Here is a 23,767-nt window from a genome sequence, read left to right as displayed (position 1 = left end):
AGGTCTGGGGATTTAAAAGCCATGCCTCTTCTGGTTGAGGCCCCGCCCTCTACTCAGGACTCTGGAGTACCTGTAAATCCTTGAAATTACTTTCATCCCTGGTAGTAGGGTGCCCAGATGAGAAGACATGAAATACTGGGACGCAGAGGGGTGTGTGTGTGTGCTGATGGAGCAACAACAAACAACAACAAAAAAACCCCCAAAACCCAAGAGCCGGCGGCAGAGGAAAAAACAAAAACAAAAAGGAAAAAACCCCAAAAAACCCTGCCAAGAGCCACCGGAGCACAGGAAAAATTGGTGGGGGCTGAGAACCTACCGGCAGCTCCAGGCCGCACCACACCAGCTCACCTTCGCTCTGCCTCCACCTCCCCTGAGCTGGCTGCAGCATCCTGCTTCTCCCCTCTCCCTCCAGTGCTTGCGCCACCATACAGCTGATTAGTGCAAGCCTGGGAGGGAGGGGTGAGGAGGAATGCAGTGTGCTTGGGGAAGAGATGGGGCCAGGGCAGGGATTTTGGGGATGGATCCAATGGGGCAGTGAGGGGGTGGGACTGAGGGGTGGGGCCAGGGTGGGGATTTGGGGAGGGAGGGGCAGGGCAGGGCCAGGCCAGGGTGGAGTTTGGGCGGAGGGGGCACGAGCAAAGGGGGCAAAATACTGGGACAATTCACATCCCGACCGAACAAGTAAATATCGGAACATCTGGTCACCCTACCTGGCAGTGACGTTCCTGGAGTCACACAAAGCTGATGAGCTCCTCCAAATCCTACATCAGTTTCCTGTACTTTTGCAAGCAGAGACTTGCTTTACCAATTCTACCATGTGTCTTTAAAGGTCTACACATCTTAGTTTATCTATAGTTTGTGCTATCCTCCCCCAGTTAGTCCTTTGCACACATTTCACTTTGGAAAATGGTAGCACAAAACTTCATAATACAATACATTATTCCCTTCATGCTTTGATGAGTAGTAAACAATTTTGAAATTTAAAGTATACTGTATCCTTACTGGCATCTGAGTTAGCTCCTGTTACCGGGAATGGGGGAATTCACAACTCAGAATTATTGTTTCAGACTCTCTGCAAACTCATTTTTAACTGAAACTAATAAATACAGTAACTCCTCACTTAAAGTTGTCACAGTTGCTTTGTCCACTGCTTGCAGGAAGAGCAGCCCGTTGCAGCTGGTGGGGGCTTGAAATTAGGGTGGACTGGCAGCCCCCACCATCAGCTACCTGCTCCCCTAAGTTCCCTGTGCAGCAGCTGCCCAGCAGGGTATCAACTGCCAGCAGTTCAGCTGTTCCTCCTCCCACTGCCATGTGCTGCTCCTGCCCTCTGCCTTGGAGCTGCTCCCCAAGACTCCTGCTAGCTGTACAAGGGGGGGAGGGGAGGAAGACGGGGACTGTCAGGGTGTCTCCCTTTCCCCTGCACCCCACTTACCCCATTTCCATAGCGCAGGGGGACACATGACAGGGCTCAGGACAGAGAGAGCTTGCTGGCAAAAGCTGTGGTCTCAGCAAGCTGATCTAACTAATCAACCAAGTAGTGTACTTATGAGTAGGGTCAGCATACTTAAAGGGGAAATGCGCCTCTCTCTCTCTCATACATGGTGTGTGTCTCTGTCTGCGATGCTGTCTCCCCTCCCTCCATTCCTGCTGCCTTGCATTGTGTGAGTTAACCCTCGAGGGCTCAGCTAATTGTTAGTTCCTCATTTAGCAGTAAGGCATTCCCTGGGAAATATCCCAGCCTCTGACTCCTCCACCTCAGCCAAGCTTCACAATCATCATCACGGTATACCAGTATTAAACTGTTTGTTTAAAACTTATACAGACAGAAAGAGAGAGACAGAGAGAGAGAGTGTGTGTGTGTGTGTGTGTGTGTACACTCTCTCTCTCTATATATATATATAGTCTTTTGTCTGGTGAAATTTTTTTCCCTGGAACCTAACCCCCTCATTTACATTAATTCTTATGGGGAAATTGGATTTGCTTAACATCGTTTCGCTTAAAGTCGCATTTTTCAGGAACATAACTACAACGTTAAGTGACAAATTACTGTAGCATTCCGAGTAAAACCAGTAATTTTGGAGAGGATACACTGTATTCTTCATATGTTACAAAAAAGTCGAGTCCCTGTTTTTAAGTGCATAAGTCAACACTACATTAGCTGCAGAGTTACAACTAGCATCTCCATGACTGGGTATGTATTGGCTTTCGATACAGAATACAAATATACATATGAGGTTTAGTGTACGGATGCTGGGTGTTGTATGTGGCCTGTGATCTAGAGGAGCACAAACTAGATGATGTAGTGTTCTCTTCTGGCCTGAAACTGTGACTTTATAACACTCTTTGAATGTTCAGACATACACCAAGAAGTCCAAACTAAATATTAAAATTGTTTTACATCAAAAATACTTCTTTTAAAGACACATACTGTATCCAACAGTTACTAAAACATATATAGAAAACATCAACTTGTAACAGTCCCACAGACTGTACCATTTCATTGGACAGCACAGTCCCGAGAAAGTACATTGTGAACACTATATTTTGTTTGTACAGGATTAATATGAATTTAGGTTGATATCCAACACTAAGAAACATTCCTTTATCATAAGAAGTGCCATCATTGCAGAGTGCTTTTTTTTCAGTATATTTTTTTATTAGGGATTCCTGCCATCATATCAATATACAAAACAATCAAGATATTGACAGAGAAATGTGAAATGCACTGTACAAAGATAAGGCTTGAGTTACAGGTACATTCCCCACCCAGGTCTTTTGTATTTCTATGAAATAAACCCATTTTTAATTCTTCCCAGAGTAGCATTCATAAATAAATGACAAACCACAAAATAGATTCCAAGTACATAACATTTTACCATATATCCAAGCACAGACAAATACACAATACTGTACCTACAAATTCTTCATAATCCAACTCTGTCATCGTCAGCATTAAATACAAGATTGTTTCTACGTGTGTGGATATGTATATGCCATACTATGTGTGTGTTTGTATAATATGCACACAGTGTGTGTAATACACAAAGTTCCAGCCCTTTAAAGTCCCAAGTCTTACGTTGTAAAATGGTATGTTACAGGAACTCTTTTGTTCCTCAGTGGAATTCTGTTTATAGATCAGAAAAGCTTCTGCATGGTGAGAGGAACTTTAAAGGCCAGGGCTGTATACACATACAGTAAAACACACACACACACACGCTTGCATTTAATCCTATATATCTCCTTGCTACACTCTCAATTCTCTGAGGTAATCTTTTCCTCATGCATTAACCATTTTCTGATAGAGTTAAATCAAACAAAACAAATGCTCCCGTTTCTGGAGCTCTATGACTTTACATAGACAAAACTACACGTTAGAACACAGTACCTAACTTTTTATAATTAAAGGATTTAATAAATAGGATCCAGCATGGAACCCTGCCCCTGTATTCTAGCAGGCTGACAGCTTTCATAAACATCACCACCTAGAATCCATCAGATGACATCTTTGTTTAGGAAACCATTTGTATGAATAATATCCTGTTAATGGCAAATGTCTACTTTAGTTCACTGTCAAAAGTTATATCAGGCTGGATAATTCTTGTTTAAGGGGAACAGATTGTTTAGCTGGACATTACGCAAGATGAAATACCCACAAGACGACTAATCAATAGTGATTGCCATTGGGACCAAGCTAGCGATGAAAGACAGAGTGAGAAGAGAGGGGACTAAATGGTTCTGTGTAGTCTTTGTTCTTTGGGAAATGAGGAAACAACCCAAATGGTTACAACGGAGAAGAACAATTCCTAAGAGCTACGATTGTTTTATCCTTCTAGAGGTGTCAAAAAAAAGAAAAAAGGAGAAAACAAATTCTCCTGATGGAAATTTCAAACTGATCATTTGCAAAGGTTTAGAGGAAACAGAATTGCAATTCCCCTTGTCAAGCATAAATGATTCTGAAGTATATGAATTACAGTTACTGTTACAATATGTATGTACAATATGATAAAGACTCAAATATCTCTCTTATTTAAAAAAATATCTTTATAAAGTACACAGACATTATGGGGTGAAGTTGCAGCCAGTACACAGGCAAAACTTCCACTGGCTTTAATTAGAGTTTTATTTGTGTTATGGCTGAAGGATCATGCTAAATGCTTTTGATTTAAAAAAACAAAAACAAAAACAGTCCTTTATGATGATGCTCCAGTTTACAAATACAGTTTCCTTTTTTCTGTAGCATTTGGATTGGGATAGGGGTATCCCACTGATTCTTCTAAATGCTCACAAGGTTTTATGTATATTCTCTACACAATATTGGGAGCAAATCCTCAGCACACTAAAGTAATAATAAATCTCATTGACTGGAGTCCTATCAATAGGGAAATAGTAGGAGTACAATGCCACACATACATGGTAAGACAATCAGCATGCACAAGAAATGATGACATATTAAATGATGAGTCTCTGGGATGTGTTTCACAGAATAGTGACAAAAGGAATAAAGAACTAAGATAGTTCTCTTAAAAATATTTTGTCCTTTTATTATGATTCAGTAGAATACCTGCATGTCAACTGTACAATCTAAAGCCTTGATTTTTAAACTATTGTATACTTTTTATTCTCTAGCCATTTTTAAAAAGTAGGTTACTTATCTACCAATATAGCTAGACATTTCTGATATTTACTATCTCTTCATCTTTCCATGTTATGTACAATAATCTACATTTAGTCCAAAGATCCATCACCTTCTGGCAAAACTTACTTGCACTGTCTTACAAAAACTTAGCACTGATTGAAGTATAAGATGACAGGACACAGATGAAGGTGGATTATCATTTTCTCAATGATATTCACCACCTTTAGCTTTAGAACTGTGCCATTAAAAACTTACTTGAGGATTTTGTGTCATTTCATCTCCCCTCACCAGTCCCCCCGCACTTGAATAAACTTTCGGTATGTTCTACAAACTGTAGGCCATCTTTTATAGAGTTATAATGAACTCATTGTCCATCCAAAATATTTAAAAAACCAACCATTGGTAAAACATTAAAAAATCCCCTACATGCCCTTGTGCATTAATTTTACCAATCTGTACACTTAAACAACTTCAGAAGTCATCTTTTGCTAAAAATTTACCAAAATATTTTAAACACATAAAAATATAAAAAACAAAAAACAAAATCAAGAAACAAAAACCCAGCATAAACATTGCTTGTATAGGCATTGGTTAGAAAAGACTGTTACACCACTAAGGAGTATATTCAAAAACATTTCCTTCTCGGCTCTATCATCATTGAGATTCAGAATGTCATGGCTTGTAATGGCAAATAATGAACCCTAGTACTATCCAGTCTTGTCTGATGCAACAGATGATCAGGAAGTCAACACTGAAATAAAAATAAGACCTCTTTTTGGTTATTTAAAGGCCACCAGATAAGCCTATAACTAAAGCAACTATTTATGAAAAGTAAATGTTAGATCTTGAACAGTCTTTAATGGATTGAAAATGAAGATAGCTACCTGCTGATGGCCCCATGGGCATTATGAGAAGCTAATGCTAACTGAAATTTTGAATATAGCCCTTAGTTGTATCATATTTCTTTAACATTTAAGAGTTTCCCAGCATGTCACAAATGAAGTTTATTTTGCAAGCCACCCACTGCCTAAGAGGACAGTAATATTCAATGTGAAATTGCTGAAACTCTGGCGTTTGACGGATTTCATGAAGAAAGGAGATATCAAGGTCCGACTCCAAGAGGACAAGGAGGAGTGGAAACACGAACAACAACAGTCCAAAGCCTACAAAAAGAAGCCTGGAGAAGCTCTTCACAAAGGCATTTACCTGCATGTTGCCCATTATAAAGTCATAACTGTACCTAAGTGCTCTACGGGCTTCTTTCAGCTCCTCTTCCTCAGCAACCAAAAACGCATTTTCATCCGCTTCCAGTTCCTCAAATGAATCTGTATCTTCTCTCTCATTCTCTGCTCTTGATGGGATGTCAAAGAGCATGTCAATCTCATCATCAACTGGGGTGGGCAGCAAGCTGGCACTTGGGTTGTACACCAGTTCTGAGATGGTTAAAGGTTCCTCTTTGATCTTCTCTTCCTCTTCAGTGGTGAGATCTATACTCTCCCCAGCATCCTTAGCAGGGGAATTAGATATCAAAGGTACAGAGATTTCATCTTCCTTAGGCAGCTGGATACCTAAAGAAGGGAGATAAAAGGACTCAATTTCTGATGTCAGACAAATTCATTCTTTCAGTAGGATTCTGTATAAGAGACTGTACAAATGAAATGTACTTTCAGAACACAGTGGTGGAAGGAGGATGCCACAATCACTAGCTTATAACTTGATTACTGAAATCGGTAACCTTTTAGTACTGTATAGTTGTGGCTGGCATAGACTAATAGGACATTCCCATTAAAATTCCACCTATTCTGCAGCAGAGGAGGAGTGTCTTTTACAGGAACTCAATCCTCTGAAACTTGAGACCTGATTACCTTTTAATCTTAGCATACATAAATTAAGGCCATTATTTGTGGTTAACTGCAGCATATGGAAAGTGAAGGAGGTCATTTTCTACTAGAAGGCAGACTTCCAATAATCCAGCTCCTGTTTTTACTATATAAACAGGTGTTACTGGGATGCAGTTAGGAAAATGTAGCTCCAACCTTCATTTGAAATGAGAGACAAGAAAGTGATAGGATATCACCTAGAGGTTGGGGAAATTTAATCACTGCCATTCAACCACAAGTGTCATGACATCAGAATAGGTTATTATAAATTCTTGTCAACAGGAAACCATGTGAAAGGAGGAGAAGACGGACTACACAGTAGGAGATATGTATGGAAGTGAATGGATACTCTGGGTCCTGACAGGAATCTCTCTTTCCCATGTCTGTCTCCTTCCTTCCTTGTCCCTCGCTCACCTACACTCCCCTCCTTGTTATCAGTCTCATCTCCCTCTCCTTGACGCTTCTCTTTTCCAGCCCCCCTCCCTCACACTAAATCTCTCTTATTCTCACCAATCTGTCTCTCTCTCTTCCTTTCTTTTGTCCTCAAGTTTTCCATCTCCCAATCCCCTGAAGTCTCTCCCTTCACTTTCTTCTTCTCTGCTCCTAACCCACTAGGTTTCCTCCAATATGCCACTACATTCTCTTTAGTTGGCACTGACAACAGCAAAGTGAAAATAATTTAAAAATCCCAATTTGAAAAGTGCTCTGGCTGAGTCATGATTGCTATATGAGTGCCTCAAAAATCCCAGTGTTTTTAATCACTTCAGTCAACTGCTATTAGCAATGAGTAGCAGAATGGAGGAAGTGGGAAAGGGAAAGGAAGGGACTCAAACAAGGAGCGGGGATTTTGAAAGGAGACAATGGAGTTGTGATAGAACAATTTCAAATTTATTCCCATGTGTAACTACTATTAGCAGCTGTAGACGTTCTCCATCTTTAAAACAGAACAGTCCCCAAATAAAGATACATGGGTATGTGTGGTAATAATAAAATAAGTAACACTTCCACGTTATGGCGCACATCATGTGGCAAACTTTTCGAGCTGGATGCACAAAAGAAATTAGGCATGGTGATGCTGAGCCTGAGTTAGGTGCCTAGGCTCTCTATGCAATGAATGGGAACAGATAGACGCCTTAGAATGTGATTGACAAAAAGCCAGTATGCTAGATGGGGAGCTGCTAATGCTAGCCAGTGGGAGATACCAACAAGAGGGTTGTGTGCTAAACCCCACCATTCTCACAGAAAGAATCACCTAAATTCAAGCTACAGGGAGGAACCTCTCTCTGCTTGCTGTTGTCAGCTGTGAACCCTCTCCTGGAGTTAGGCCCCTCTGCCATGTTAGCATGAAGAAGTGGTAGTGCCCATCTTTATAACTTTTAGCTCAGTGGTTAGAGCACTCACCTGGGATGTGGGAGATGCACGTTCAATTCGCCCCCCTCCATGAGCCTTTTGGACTGCTGCTGCACACTGCGCAAATGTTTTCAGAAACTATTCACAATGACTCCAAGAGAGGTAAGAGCTAATTTAGATCCCAGCATTTTGTATGTATAGCTGGGATCATTTTTTTCCAGTGTGCATTACTTTGCATTTATCAATGTTAATTTCATCTGCCTTTTTGTTGCTCAGTCTCCCAGTTTTGTGAAATCCCTTGGTTAAGTCCAAAGCTGACTGAAAACAGTTACAATTCTGAATAATTTTGTATCATCTGCAAATTTAGCCACCTCATTGTTTACCCCTTTTTCTGGAGCATTTATGAATATGTTGAACAGCAATGGTCCCAGTATGGATCTCTGGAGGACGCTACTGTTTACTTCTCTCCACTGTGAAAACTGACCATTTATTCCTAGCCTTGTGTCCTATCTTTTAAGCAGTTACTGATCCATGAGAGGACCTTCCTTCCTATCCCATCACTGCTTACTCTGCATAAAAGCCTTTGATGTAAGATCTTGTGAAAGGCTTTCTGAAAGTCCAAGTATAGTGTATCAGTTGGAGCTCCCTTGTCCACATGCTTGTTAACACCCTCAAAGAATTCTAATAGATTGGTGAGGCATGATTTCCTTTTACAAAAGCCATGCTGACTCTTCCCCAACATACTGTGTTTATCTATGTATCTGAAAATTCTGTTCTTTACTATAGTTTAGCCAATTTGCCTGGCACTGAAATTCGGCTTACTGGGCTGTAATTGCCAGGATTGCATCTGGAGCCTTTAAAAATAAATAAATTTTAAAAAAAATCGGGGCTGTATTAGCTATCTGCTAATAGGTTACATACCACAGTTAGTAGTTCTCCAATTTCATATACAAATTCCTGCAGAACTCTTGGGTGAATACTATCTGGTCCTGGTGACTTGTTACTGTTTAATTATCAATTTGTTCTAAAACCTCTTCTACTGACACCTCAAACTAGGACAGTTCCTTAGATTTGTCACCTAAAAAGAATGGCTCAGGTGTGGGAATCTCCCTGATGTCCTCTGCAGTGAAGACAGATGCAAAGGATTCATTTAGTTCCTCTGCAATGGCCTTGTCTTCCTTGAGTGCTCCTTTAACACACTGATAGTCACTGGCCTCACTGATGATTTGTCAGGATTCCTGCTTCTGATATACTTAACATTTTTTGCTATTAGTTTTTGTGTCTTTTGCTAGTCGATATTCACATTCTTTTTTGGCCTGCTTAATTATACTTCTACACCTGGCTAACCAGAGTTTATGCTCCTTTCTATCTTCCTCACTAGGATTGGACGTACAATTTTTAAAGGATGTCTTTTGGCCTCTGAGCGCCCCTTTTACTCTGTTTAGCCATGGTTGCTTTTTTATTTTTTTAAATTTTGAGTTCACATTTAGTTTGAGCCTGCATTACGGAGTCTTAAATAGTTTCCAAGCAGTTTGCAGGCCTTTCACTCTTGTGAGTGTTCCTTTTAATTTCCGTTTAACTAGCTTCCTCATTTTTATGTAGTTCCTGTTTGAAGTTAAATGCTACTATTTTGAGTTTGTTTGGTTCTCCCTCCCCCACACAATGATGTTAAATTTAACTACATTATGTTGCTATTACCGAGCAGTTCAGGTATATTCTCCTGTTGGACAATATCCTGTGGTCCACTTAGGACTAAATCAAGAATTGCCTCTCCCTTTTTGGGTTCCAGGACTAGCTGCTCCAAGAAGCAGTCATTAATGGTGGCTATAAATTTTATTTCTGCATCCCATCCTGAGGTGACATGTACCCAATCAATATGGGAGTAGCTGAAATCCCCCCATTACTGGGTTTTCTGTTTCTGTAGTCTCTCTAACCACCTTGGGCATTAAACAATCACCATCTCCATCCTAGTCATAAATACTTATATCGCCAATGGGAGAGAGAGAGAGAGAGTGAGAGAGAGAGAGAGATTGATTCCACCATGCAAGTTAGACAGCTGAACACCTGGTTTGTGACTTGCTCTGGGGCTTAGGTGGGAAATAGGTGTCCAGATGCCTAGAGTGAGGTGGCAGTGCACATCCCTTGAGTCAGGAACTTAGGTGCCTACAGTGTTCAGTGGGGATTTTGTGCTTTGCAGTGGTCCTGAAACTAAAGTGGACTTAGACATCTAACTCCTTTTGTGCATCCAGGTTTTAGTGCTTTACAAATGATTGATAAAGCCTCACAACAACCCTGGGAGGTACACAGGTGCATCCATCTACAGAGGACAAAACCAACACAAAGAGATTAAGTGACTTGCTAAAGTAACCCCAGAACCTCATGTCAGAGCTGTAATTAGAACCCTGATCAACTGACTCCCAGTTCTTTACTTAAAGCAAAAGTTTAAATACCAATAGACACAAAGGCCCTAAACCACCACTGCAGTTTTAATAAGATACACAGGTGTAAAATGAGAGTAATACCATGGAGGTTCACAGCCAGATGCTACATGACAAGTGAGGTATAAATAATAAGGTGCATGGCCATTAATTACTGGATAATGAGAAATAAAATGAAACTGTTTCCAGTGCCACCTGTACTAGACCTGCAAAGTCTTTCAGTGTTAACAAAAGTGGTGATCAAAAAAGAACTCCGTTAAAGAACAACAGATATAATACCAAATTTAAAATGAATACACACAAGCACTTGCTTAACCTGTATAGGAAAGATGTAAAACTCTAGGTTCTACCACAGAGATGTGTGACTGCTTTGTAACCATATGAAACAGGGCAGGAACTGAAAAACAATAATCCTAGTTAAAAAGACAGCCTCAGTACAGCCAGTTGTGTAGACAAGATAATTCTGAACAGGAGTTCACTATTTCAGTTTTAAAATATAGCTGCATTATTGCTTAAATTAGCAATAATATTAAAAATGATTTGACTCACTTTTTTTGATGGTGGGGGGAGGTCAGTACACTTTTTTTTTGTAGTTACACTGTAAAGCATCACTAAACCAGCTTATGGATACTGCTGGTGTTTCTGTTCTATTGCAGTTATAAGCTATATTTCTGCATATGTTACGTTTTCTCTAGTTGACTAGCTAGCTAAAGAAGACCACTATCATTCCATTTATCTATGATCATTAAGCCACCACCCAACATGCACAGTCTATCAAGAACTGTTGCACTAGCCAGAGTGACCATGGCTGATGGCTTCACACCAGGCATCGATCATGTAGTGAAGTTTCCAGATTCAGTCAATCCTAGGTCATGAGCCTTGTCATTGATTTTTGACCATCTCAGCACAGACGTCCTTACACTGGTATGATAATTCTTTAGCAACTTTGTGTAGTCTGTATTTCTCATTCCACAACATTTTACATTACAACCTCCTGTTCTTACTTTTTTCAATGAGCTTGTTCTCCTTTTTACATCTTGGAACCACCACACAGTTCAGTGCAGGATCTACACGCAAAAATGTTCTTTGAAGAATATTTCTGATATCCTGAATGTCAAAGCCAAATTTTCAAACTTTCTTGCTTAAAGTAAGGCACCTAACTCCATATTTAAGTACCTAATTAAGTGGCCCAATTTTCAGAAGTGCTGGACTTCCATTTAATCCAATGGGTGCAAAGGTTAAATCAGGACACTTATTTAGGTGCCTAAAATAGATTTAGGTGCCTAATTTTAGGCATCCAAGTTTGAACATCTTTGCCCTATGCCTTCTTCTACTTGTTTAGGCACAAGGTCACTAACACCTTCTTAATATAATTCCTACCACACAGGGGACAAATGCAACTGCTCCAAAGCAAGGTCACCCTCATTTGTGCTTCTGAGCCATCTCCCCCACCCCATGGTGAATTCCAGTGTGCATAATATGCAGAGAGAACACATACAAGGAATATCATATTAATATGATTAACATTGTTCTCATCTCAGACATCTAGCAAACTTCTTTTGGCTTGCTGGTAACATACAGGAAGAAGGCAGTGGAGTAAATTCCTTTAGCTAATGATTTTTTGAGAGGTAGTGTGAAGAGTTACGACATGAAAATGGAATGGCAGGTCCCAGTTACATAGCACTATTATTTAGTTTGAGCTAATTATTTAGGAGCAAGACTATGAAGGGGACCACTCATGAAAAAGCCAAACCAATTAGGGCTATAAATGTATGTTATCCACAGTCATTCACTAATATGGTACTTAAGACATACATTATCCTCAACTTCAGCGAAGGAAAAATAGTGCATTCACATGTTGGCAGTGGGCAGCAGATTTTTCAGAATGTCAAACAGGAATTCTGAATGAAACAGGTACAGCATAATCCAATGCTGCATGTCATGAGTAAATGTACTATGTTGAGATCTCACCATAAATATAAGCTTCAGCAGCTATCACCTCTAAATGTGTGATTATGGCTAGAAAAGTGATCTTGTAAACATGTCAGTGTTCTACATTTACTCTCTGTATCAAGTGCCCTTAGTTTGCAAGTCAAAAGGGGGCTATATTTTCCACTACCTTGCATATCATGCTGTCCTTTATAGTAGTGTAAAAGGCTATCAAATCAGAACGGTAGTGTTATACACCTGCTTGAGACAGATGTAAATTACTGCAGGTGGTGTCTGGCAATGAAGAAAACAGGCCAGTGTCTCTAACTGCCAATGCTGCAAGGTCAATCTGAAAATTAAAGAACTAAAACAATTTCTTCTCTTCTTTCCTTCATACTCAGCACTTACTAAAACATTTGTGAAATCAAGGATTCTGGAAACTTGCATTGTCCACTTATTGTAAGTTAAATTTCCAGTCCTACTAAAGTATACTAGTATATATTCTGGGGCTCATTAGTTTGACAGAGTCATGTCATGACATGGCATCATATCATAAATGCCATGCCATTATGGCAGAACATGATTAAAAATGTTGATTTTATAAAATTATATGCAAACACACTGTCAAGATACAGCAATGCAAACTTTATGACATTATGCCACAACAAATTTTCCAGCAGAATTTACATCATCTTATAAGTTGGCCCCTTTGTTAGTGTTTGAATACATTTCAAGAGCATTTGAACTAAAGGTTAACTAAAATGATGAGCCCTTGTTAAAAGAAAATCCCTAAGACTTTTGAGATCCTGGTGAAAGAGAGATGAAAAAACCCCAAAGTAATCTTGGAGACAATTATTTAATTTAGTCTCTGTCACACCTGGGAATCTTTTGCACTTATTTGTGTATGAACCCTATTTTGTCTTCAACCCTATTCAGTCAGGGAGGATACTTAAAGTTTTCTGAGAGGTTTTACAGTTCACTGCTTTCTCAATACTAGTTAAGGTGGGTTTTTTTACATCTCTTTTACATTTAAAATTATTTACTTCTGTGGAGTTAGTCCTGATGTACATCAATATCAAGCCCATTATTTTTCAACTGCACCCCATTAATATATTGAAGAAAACTTTCAGTTATTCCAAAATAAAGAAATCCAAAACGCATTGGGTTCAATTACATGAAAAAAATGACATGGATTAGCAGTTCAACCTGGTTAGTTGTAATCAGTGAAATGTCAGAGATAAGCTAAGAATAGTCATCATTATACATCAGCTATCATTCAAAAGGTCCCTAACTACTCTTTTCAGGACTGTTTTGTTGTTTCAAAACTTATAGGTTTATACCTTTTTTCTTTCCTGAAAGGCTGCAGGAGTAAAGTTCCACTTGCTAGCAAAAATGAGTAATTCACACTTAAATATACAGCATGTTAAATAATTTATCCAGTGGATCTCATTCATCTTTTGATCTTATCCTTTTTCAGCTCTCAGTAGTTCCTCCTTCTCTCTACCCCATTAAAAGTAGTATTCTGTTAATAATAATATATTCTGCTTCCCTCAAAATGATCTATTTTTAGTATGACAAATTACAAAGAAAATCTGGATGCCAGACTTCTGTGAAAAGAGTCCTAAAAGCAGCTGAGTATATTAGAATGAAACTTACCAGCACTTCTAGCTGTGATCCTTGACCCATGCCTCAGCAAGCGAATACACACATCTTTGCTACAGTGGTTAACCATACGCAAATGAATACTTTTCCTGGTTTGGATTTTTACCAGACATTTCACCATACTGACTATTATATTTTCTATCACAGCCTTGTCAAACTATCACCCATACTGGCTCTGACCTTTCACTAAGTTTCCACTGTGTTTTAAAGGACTAAAGCCAGTTGTTCCGAATGAATCAAATGACAGGCTTCTAACATGGCCAATAAAAATATCCCATTAGGGAACAGAAGGGGAGGTTATTTTTAAACATTTCCAACTGTCTCATAATGTACAATGCAATATCTTCAATAGCATCTTTCTCACTTGGCAGTTGCTAATAAAGCAGCTGAATTACACACACAAATATAAAAATGTAATACACTAAAACATAGCAAGATGAAACAACAGGCCATAAAAAAGACACACAAAGTATCTGGGCGAAATGACAATATGATCCTTATTAAAAAAAAAATCAATTCAGCCGACAGAGTTGCACGACCAATGTTATCTGTGGGTGCATTTGTAATTATTAAGGGATAGATCTCTAGCCCCTGCATGGGACTTAAGCTGCTCTCACAGGAAGCTGAGTATTCCTCCTGCACGGGGAGGAAGGTTATAAAGGTATTCTACATTTCAAGGTTTGGGACTTAGATTCCTCAGCTAAGGTCAAAGTCTGTCCTGGCCTGTGCCCTGGAATAAGTGGGAGAAGAACAGAAAAGTGCAATTGGAAAAGTGCATCTCCCTTTAGAGATGTGCTCCAGTTCTCAATGGTGGACAAAACCAGAGGATGTTCACATCCATCAGAAAAGTGTTTCTGCAGAAAGCACATTGCATTCACTGGTTAGCAAAGGATATGCTGGGTCACTAAACAGACTTAATTCATATGTGTTTACAGTGCATAACTATTTCCAGCTGGAAAATGGAACAAAACAGCATGCATAGTGCCATCCTGACAGTTGTACTGGCAGTCCTTGCTGGTGCCAATGAAGCCACACGAGGAAGGAACGGAGCGTCTCAGCCCTGTAACACTCATCCTGGATGTTCAAACACTTGTGGTGCTGCCAAACCCTCCATATCAGAGGCTCTTGCTCTTTCTGAACCATAGAGCAGAATGAATTGTCCCCACACATTGTCCTGTGGATGTTTGATTCACCCCCACTTGTTTGTCTTATGCAAGACATCTGTTTTAACTCAGCCAGATATTACTGTATCTGCATTTTAGCAAAGCATTGTTATATATAAACATACACTTGGGCTCCATATAAATAAGACTGTCCTCAGTGCTAGGATTCCTTTTACTGCTCCCCAATGTAACTATGTGGAACAAAGACTGCCACTGCTACTTTCAATGCACCCACATTCCTTTTCATAAGCAAATTCTTTGTGGGGAGGAGAGAGGACCAAGTGGCCCCTTCTCTGTTTTGCCCCATTTTGCTACCTCTTCAGAAGTGACATTCCTATGTGATTCTATCAAATTCCATCATCATCCCCCTTGTAGTAATTATCAGGATATAAAATGAAAATCCTGGCTACTAAGAAGTGCAGCAGCTGTACTATTTATAGATTTACAAAATCAAGTAGAACCTGTTAAATAAATCACAACTGTGTTCTTAACTCAAGGGAAGCCTGACTTAGTGAGCAAACATCCCTTGGCCAGGACTGTGAATTATATTCAAGGGCAATCAACAGGGCCGGCTCCAGGCCACAGCATGCCAAGCGCGTGCTTGGGGCGGCATGCCGCGGGGGGGCGCTCTGCCGGTTGCCGGGAGGGCGGCAGGGGGCTCCGGTAGACCTGCCGCAGGCGTGCCTGCAGAGGGTCCGCTGGTCCTGTGGCTCCGGTGGAGCATCCGCAGGCACGCCTGCAGCAGGTCCACCAGAGCCACGGGACCACCGGACCCCCCGCAGGGAAGCCTGCGGAAGGTCCACCAGAGCAGCAGGACCGGCGAGCGGCAGAGCGCCCCCTTGGCGTGCCGCCGTGCTTGGGGCGGCTAAATTGCTAGAGCCGGCCCTGGCAATCAATATACTTATGCAAAAAAAAATAACCCATATTGGGTTACTCTGAATCAGCCTGTTGACTGTGCTGAATTTGTGCTGAAACATTTCGTCTGAAATCATATAGCTGAGTCAGTGCCACTTTTGCTTTAAACTTGACACTCAGCAAGTAGGGAAGAGATTCCACCTCTAAGAAGAGAGAAGAGACAATAAGTTTCCTGATGTTGGCAATGAATGCTGTGTAATGTTCAAAAGACATTCAGCAAGGGATTTTCCAGACAGCGAATGATGTCTCTCCTGCAGTCTGGCCTTTTTGTGCTCCTCTAGTTGCACAAAGGGCCCAGAAAGTCACTAATTCCAGAATCAGGGAACCACCACCAATTATTCTGACACTCTCTAACCCTTTCCCTTCCCCCAATGTGCACTGAGCAAACAATGGATGTCCTGTAGCTGAGATTCTAGCCCACTGTTGGAAACTGCTAGAAAAGCCCTCTTGTTGGCTGCATTTACATCTGATTTAAGCTGTCTTCAAAGCAGAGGGGGTTATAACTTCTCTTTAAGTAGACTGGTTTGGTTTTAAAAAACAGAGGAAAATCTATGACTTCCAAGACCAATATTCCCTAATATGCAAACTGTGGTTAGGATACCTAAGCTTATTACAAATGAGCCTAACACACCATTGAAAAGAAAGTGAAAGGAGTATGCAATCAACCCTCCAGATACTACTCTGGGGCACTTAAAAAAGCAAAAAACCTCTAACACTAATAATTCTAACAAGTACTATGGTGCTGGGTTGCATAGGTTTGTACAGGGATCCCCTGAATCAGATATCAGCATAATAGTTCACCAGAGTGTGGCATATGAGGTCTCTACTGAGAGCCAGTAGCCCACAGGTCATCATCACAAAATGTACATATGGATAATATTTAAGAAGTTACATATTGTTGACCAGTCATCCTACATCCATCTATACTGAAAATTATGTTTTTAAGGTCGGGGAGGTCACCAGTGGTGAAGTCTCGGAAATGTTTCCTTCAGGCAGGAGGTAATTATCTCCGTCTGGCCATTTGTGTATTCTATGCCTCAAAACGTATGCCTAGTTGCATACTGAGCCAGGTGCAAATTAGAGATTCAGAAATCTACAAGAACAGACAACAAGCAGGGGCTGTCCTCTTTATGAATAAAGGCAAACAGTTTGGTCTAGTATATTTAGAGTGGAAAGAGACATCTTTAATCCTTCAACCATGAGGCAAACTGACAGCATGCTTATCTCATGAAAGGAGGGTCCTAGGCCAGTCTGTCTGTAATGTGCTTCAAGGACGTTAGGTGAGCAATACATTACAAGACATGAGAATATCCTGTTAATTAAGTCTAGGCTCTAAAATGCATGTCATGATTTTATTTTATATGTCTACATTTGTTTCCAGTACTTCTACTTGCTATTACTTTAATTCTGTGCTTTGTTAAAGAAATGTGTGCTTTGTTAAATAAATTTATACTGGATTTCACTATAGACATATGTAAGTGCTGTGTGTTAAGCAGAGCAGTGGTCTGAGGTGAAACTGGTAAGCAGAGATGTACTGTTTGTTTAGAAGCAGAGGATATGTGAATACTGTGAGTGCCCAGTGGACCAATGCCTGGACACTCCAGGAGATGCTCAGAGAGTTCAGGGGTTGGGATGTGCCAATTGCTACCTGTAGAGTGACAGCAGGACCTGCAAGGCTAGAGAGGAGAGCCTGTGTTGCCAGTGCAGCTGGGGAGCTGACCCAAAGCAGGCACAAAGTTTCCTCATATGAAGGGCAGATGGTAGCGAGGTGCCTCACAACCCTGGGTATCCCGGGAAATGTAACAACATGATGTTCAAACAAATGTGGAGAATATCTTAAAGGTAAGAATTCACAATTGTGTTCTGAGGGAATCCTGGCACAGCTGCTAATTGCCTCTGAAGGACATTAATCTGTATATTTCTGTAGGTTTTTCAGAGGAAATGTGGAAAAACATTTGTTATTTTTGCATTGATAAAACAATTTATGCTTGCAGAACTGGATGTTTCTGTCATGGGTGGTTAAACCTACAGTTTTGTTTGATTTGAAGTTAGAGGACTGTAAATTTGAATAGCTCACAAAAAACAAATTATGCATTCTATTACACGTAGATCCACTAGAGGACTTAAGAAAGAAATGTTCAAGATTCAGTACCAAGATAAGAAAAGGCAGACACTATGGCCTGGTCTACACTGGAGGTGTGTGTATGCGATCGATCTAAGATATGCAATTTCAGCTACGAGAATAGCGTAGCTGAAGTAAACGCATCTTAGATCAAATTAAAATTACTTACTTTGTGTCCTTGCGGCGCTAGATCGACGGCCCTGGCACCTCCGTCAACTTTGCTTCCGCCTCTCGCACTGCTGGAGTTCAGCAGTCAAAGGGAGAGCAATCGGGGATCGATTTATCACGTTTACACTATACGCAATAAATCAATCGCTATCTGCCGATGCAGCGGGTAGTGCAGATGTACCCTTCAAGTCACACATTATGGACTTTGCTCCACTAATGAGATAAAGATCTCACCATTCAAAAATAATTGACTAATTAGCAAAAAATAAAAGTATAGATAAATTGAGTAAAAGATGATTATTACATATACAGGGGTTTACAAGAAAATTAGAAAAGCTGCCTCCAATCTGTGGCAATCTCAAAATGGAATGGTAATTTAATTTTAGAAAGCCATGGTGCCTTGTGATGCCCTGCTGCCTGCTAGACCCTGTTTTGTACAGCAGGTATAATCAGCACTCAGAAGTACTATTTGCTAATTTTAAGATCAAAGGCAGTTTGTTTCCACAATGCAAAATATTTAACATTTTTCTCACCATCTGATATACAGTAATCTGTGCTGTATTTTATATTCAACTGGAATGATTTTAAGAATGCAAATGCATAATTGTACATATGTTCAATAGGTGAAGTGCAGTTCTAACCTGAAGTAATGATTTAGAAATAATTTTTTTTTAAATAAATGTGATATAGCTCTGCTCTGTGCACGAAAAAAGAAAAGTGAACTAGGTTAGAAATAGTACAGAATCCTTGCTGCACAAAAGGATCTTTCTGAACTTTAAAGATTACATTAAACCCTTATACTAAAGGCCACAGACTGTTATTTTATTAATCTGTTTTAAAACATCAAAATTGTTATGCAAAAGTGGCAAAATATTTAAAGTTGTGTGCCTAAGTTGTATGCATAAGATTTCCATGTGTACCTGCTGCATGCATGAAGTTCGTATTTTGACATACAAACTTGGATTGGCAAATGTAAAATGGGTAACAACTGTAAGTACCTGAGAGTGTGTGCAGCTACGTATATGGGTGTGCAAGTGCAGGTTTCAAGTGTAACAGCAACAAAGAGAATTACAGGTCAAGTATTCCATCTGCACAAGTTTCTCACTCAAAGACTGAGCTGCTTGAGGGATTTGTCAAAATAAAGTAAAGAAATAACACTGCAAAAGACAATGCACAAATCTAGGCCAATGTCCAATGTTACTAAGTATAAATTTATATCCAATTGTATACCCTGTATATAGCTATCTTTTAATTTGACAGGTAAAGGTACATACAGAGGGCAGGATAAGATATCTCCAAACACAAAAAGAGGCACATACACAGAGCCTCTCAGTCCCAGAGGATATATCCTCAGAAAAAATATATCCCGAATGTGGCCAACTCAAATAGAACAAAGGTAAAGAAGTACAGAACTCTATGTGGAGGAAGAGCTTGGGGAAGCTGACTTTGGGAATTAGTTCTGCAGTGCCAAGAATCAGAAGGCCTCTTTCCTGGAGCCAAGTCTCAACACTAAGACATAGTAAAAGTGTGCAGAGAGATTCATGCACAAATTTTCAATTAAAAAAGACTTTAAAGCTAACAATTAACTGACGCTAACAATTAAAGCCACTCTGCTTCAGACTGTTTGACATATGATCCATAGACCTCCATAGGTCAGAGCAGTAATTAATGCAATGTCTTAAAATAGTCCCTTAGTCATTCAGACGTGGATTTTATAAACCGTGCCCACTGAATAAGTGTTGATTAAAACAAAAAGTTGGGTGGACTTCCTAAAGTCTTAGTCTACTCCAAATAAAGTAGGAAGGATCTTTGGATGTCGAGCTTGTGGAAAAGGACCTCAAGGGGATGGGCATGAGAGTAAGAAAATGTTCAAAAGTGGCAGACTGAAGTGGAGATCCATCACCAACTTTAGAATGAATTTAGGGTGAGACTAGAGCATCATCCTTTTCTTTGTAAAACTTGGCATAAGGTAGAAAGTCACTAAAAAGACTCAAAATTGCTCACTCAGCGAGCTAAAGTCACTGCTACCAGCAGAATAACCTTCCATGTAAGAAATGTGAGCTCACATGTATCAAGTGGCTTAAATGGCACTTCTCAGTTTGTCAGAACCACATTCATATCCCATGACTCAGGGGGCTTTTTAATGCGGAGGTTCAAATGTGTCAAGCCCTGCTTTAACCTGGTGACTAAGGGATCCAGAGACACTGGTCTCCTTTTGCTAGTTCCTGACAGGCAAAATAACAGCTAAATAAACGCAAAGAATTAGGCTTTATTACAGACACAGGAACACAGAGAGCAACCTAGCAGGTTTTGTGGGGGTACTGCGCTGGGGTTCACTTGGGTCCAGCAGGGCTAGAGAGCAGGACATGGTTCAACAGTCTCATAACGTTGGGACAGCCCTGCCAGGCAATCTGAGGGGCTGGTGGCTGAGTCAGAGTCCACTGTCCCCTGGTGCTTCCTGGGTTCCTCCAGTGTCCGAGAGCATAGAGGCAAGTAGGGGAACCTGGGCCCTCCCTTTCCACCAGTCCCAACCCAGACCCCAATGGGAAAAAGGTTAAGGAAGTCTCAGTCTCCACTTGCTGGTACAAAAGACCAGCCTCCGCTGGGCCACTGCCTACCTCCTCTGTTCTCTTTTCAGTTTGTGGCATGGTCTCAGCACTCGTTTTCCCTCCCCGTTTCAGTAATTCAGACAGTCAGTTAGGCCTTCCAGCTCAGGGTCCAGTTGCTCTCCCTTCTCAGGAAGAACAAGGGTAGAAAGAGGACCCAGGCCAGTGGCCTCCCAGTTGGGTCTTACTCTCAGTCCAGATCGTTCCCTGGTAGATCCCTCTGTTCCAGAAGCTAAAGCCTGGCTGCCTTCCTGCAGCAGTCTCAGAGTTCCCTTTTAAGCAGGTCCTCTCCTTTTAAGCATGCTCTGCTGCTGCTGAGGGACGGGGCCTTCTTGGTCTAATAGTGCTCCACAATTCCCTTAGCCTCAGTTTGGGTCTGTAAACCCCATCACAGGCACCTAAAGAGATCCACATGTGCCCATTTGCCCCGCAGTGAAAACTTTTCCTAGGGGCACAATACAGGAACTCAACTCAGGCATCTGCTTCAAAGATGAATTCTTTGAAGTACTCCAAATCAGCTTATTGTATGGGCAGGAGTTAAACATATCAGACAAACACACCTCTAATGCTCATCTCCATAGAGAGGTCACGCTCATCTGCAAGGGACATCTTGTACCTACATTAATGCTTTTTAAAATTACCTCCTTCTGGGTCATAGCCAGGGAGAACAACATTCTAGAAATGAAACAAATAGCAAAGCAGGACTCTGGATCCATGTTGAGATCTGTACAAAATCTAAAAGTGCTTTAGGCAGCATCAATATGGATCAGGGGATTGATCAATCTGGAAAGCCTGGAACATGACAAGTACTAATTACTTTTCTTCAGAAAAAAACTCCAAAGCTGGCACTTTTTTTGTGTGCAAAGTTCCTAACACACTGGAGTCTTGAGAATGCTGATTACTAAGGCTTTGTCTATGGTACCACTTTTGTTGGTAAAACTTCTGTCAGTCAGGGGTGTGAAAAAACCACACATCCCTGAGGACGTAAGTTTCACTGGCAGAAGTGCTGGTGTGGACAGTGCTATGTCAGCAGGAGAGGCTTTCCTGCCAACAGCCAATGTCGCTTGTTGGGGGTGGTTTAATTATGCCGGCAGGAGAGCATTACACAGGAGACATTACCGCAGCACAGCTGTAGCAGTACAACTGTGCCACTGTGAGGTCCTTAGGGTAGTCATAGCCTAAGAAATGCACAAAAGTGCTACATAACTTGGGACAAAAGGCTTGCAGTGTTAAGGTTACGATGCTAAAGTATTAAAAAAGGTGCTCTGAGGATATCAATGAAGCATACCAGATCAGCCCAGAGGCAGTAGGAGGTCATGGGTTCTGAAAAGAATTCTGCTTCTATGACCACCAAGCCAATAGTGCAGAAGAACAGACAGACCAGCAAAAACTGAAAATTTATTGAAGCAAAGATACCTGAGATGCTGTCAGTGGAAGCGCCTGACTCCTGCAGAGAGCTCTTTCCCTGACCACAGTTGAGCAAGAACCTGTTAGAAGGTTCTAGGAAATGAGACAGCAGAAGCTGGAGTGTGACTGGGAGGATGTGAAAGGTTTAATTGTCTCGTGTTTATTCCCATGGCTTCAGAGAATAAAAACTCAGTTAAGGGAGTTCTGCCCTGTCTTGCAATGGGAGCGGGAGACTCAATAGTGAGAATCCTGAGAGGACAGTATCTTTAAAGAAAAGCATTTTCCGTTAACTGTAAATAGAAAGACATTAACCTTCATTTCTATCATATCACCAGGGAAACGGTCCTGATAATTACCACCATCTCCCAGCACATTTCTTAAACAAATCTACTTGTTTCTCTAGGGTTTTGTATTCCTCTCTCTCTCTGAAAAGTCTGACAAGATGATTCAGGTTGCTCAGCAATATAACGAATAACAGGCACCTGTTACTAGCCTGAAAAATCCAGGAGTACGGTCATTTAAAAAACTTTCAGGGGGCTGGGGAGGAACATAATTAAGGTATAATGTTGAAATGTGATTGTGGCCTGCCCGGGATGCATTGGGACAGGCTGGGTGGGAGAGGTGCTGACAACGTGCCTCTCAAGGCAGACTAGGCCAGATTTTAAACCTGTCCTCCCTAAACTGTGAATGTGACCTAGTAGTTTTGTTAAAATATTTTAATGCTATGAAGACAAAGATGTAGAGCTTCAGAAAAGAGTGTTTCCCACTCTCCCTCTTTCCAGAACCATTGCTTTTAATTATCGCTGTTAACCACTTGGACTGTGTCTGTGTCTACATGAATCAGCACTCTGTCCAGTGGCTCTCACTCACTTCTTGTTGCAATGCACTAATTGAGAATGATCTTCTGAATGCTCAAGACACATGGGAGTGCAAGATCTAGGACACCTGGCACAGAAAGGGGCAAGGAGGTCCTTGCCAACATAAAAACTTAAAGTATTAGAGATACATTTCCATCTAAATTCTGTTACTCATAGGCAGAGTTCTGTCATGTTCCCTGAAGTCATTCTAGTCAGTGCGACTAAATATGGAGAATATTATCTTTACACTTGTAGCTCTTCCAGCACTGGTCTGGTAAACTATCCACAAGAAAAAAAAACGGTTACCTGCCTTTCATAACTGTTGTTCTTCGAGATGCGTTGCTCATGTCCATTCGATTCTAGGTGTGCACTGCTGGAGATTTTTGCCTTAACGGTATCTGTAGGGTCAGCTGTGGCGCCCTCTTAAGTGCTGCACCCATGCGTCAGTATATTATGCGCCACTGATCCTACGCCCTATCAGTTCCTTCTTGCCAGCAATTCCAACAGAGGGGCAAGAGGGCGGGTAATAGAATGGACATGAACAACACATCTCAAAGAACAATAGTTACGAAAGGTAGGTAACTGTTTTTTCTTCGAGTGCTTGCTCATATGGTTTCCATTCTAGGTGACTCAC

The 23,767-nt window shown here is 40.8% G+C and overlaps 1 protein-coding gene across 3 annotated transcripts in view; it reads right to left on the bottom strand.

Moving 5' to 3' along the window:
• Positions 1 to 2,647: 2,647 nt before the first annotated feature.
• FRMD3 (FERM domain containing 3) overlaps positions 2,648 to 23,767 on the bottom strand; it is a 210,241-nt gene continuing 189,121 nt past the window's right edge. For all 3 annotated transcript variants that reach the window (XM_050945811.1, XM_050945813.1, XM_050945814.1), the window contains one exon: positions 2,648 to 6,204. In XM_050945811.1, the coding sequence (XP_050801768.1) occupies positions 5,609 to 6,204 (596 nt within the window). In that variant the 3' untranslated portion in view covers positions 2,648 to 5,608. The remainder of the gene's footprint in view (positions 6,205 to 23,767) is intronic.

Source organism: Gopherus flavomarginatus, chromosome 3, assembly GCF_025201925.1.
Source record: "Gopherus flavomarginatus isolate rGopFla2 chromosome 3, rGopFla2.mat.asm, whole genome shotgun sequence".
Taxonomy (NCBI): Eukaryota; Metazoa; Chordata; order Testudines; family Testudinidae; genus Gopherus; species Gopherus flavomarginatus.
The sequence above is the reverse complement of the archived record's forward strand: the minus strand, read 5'-3'. Positions and strand labels throughout refer to the sequence as shown.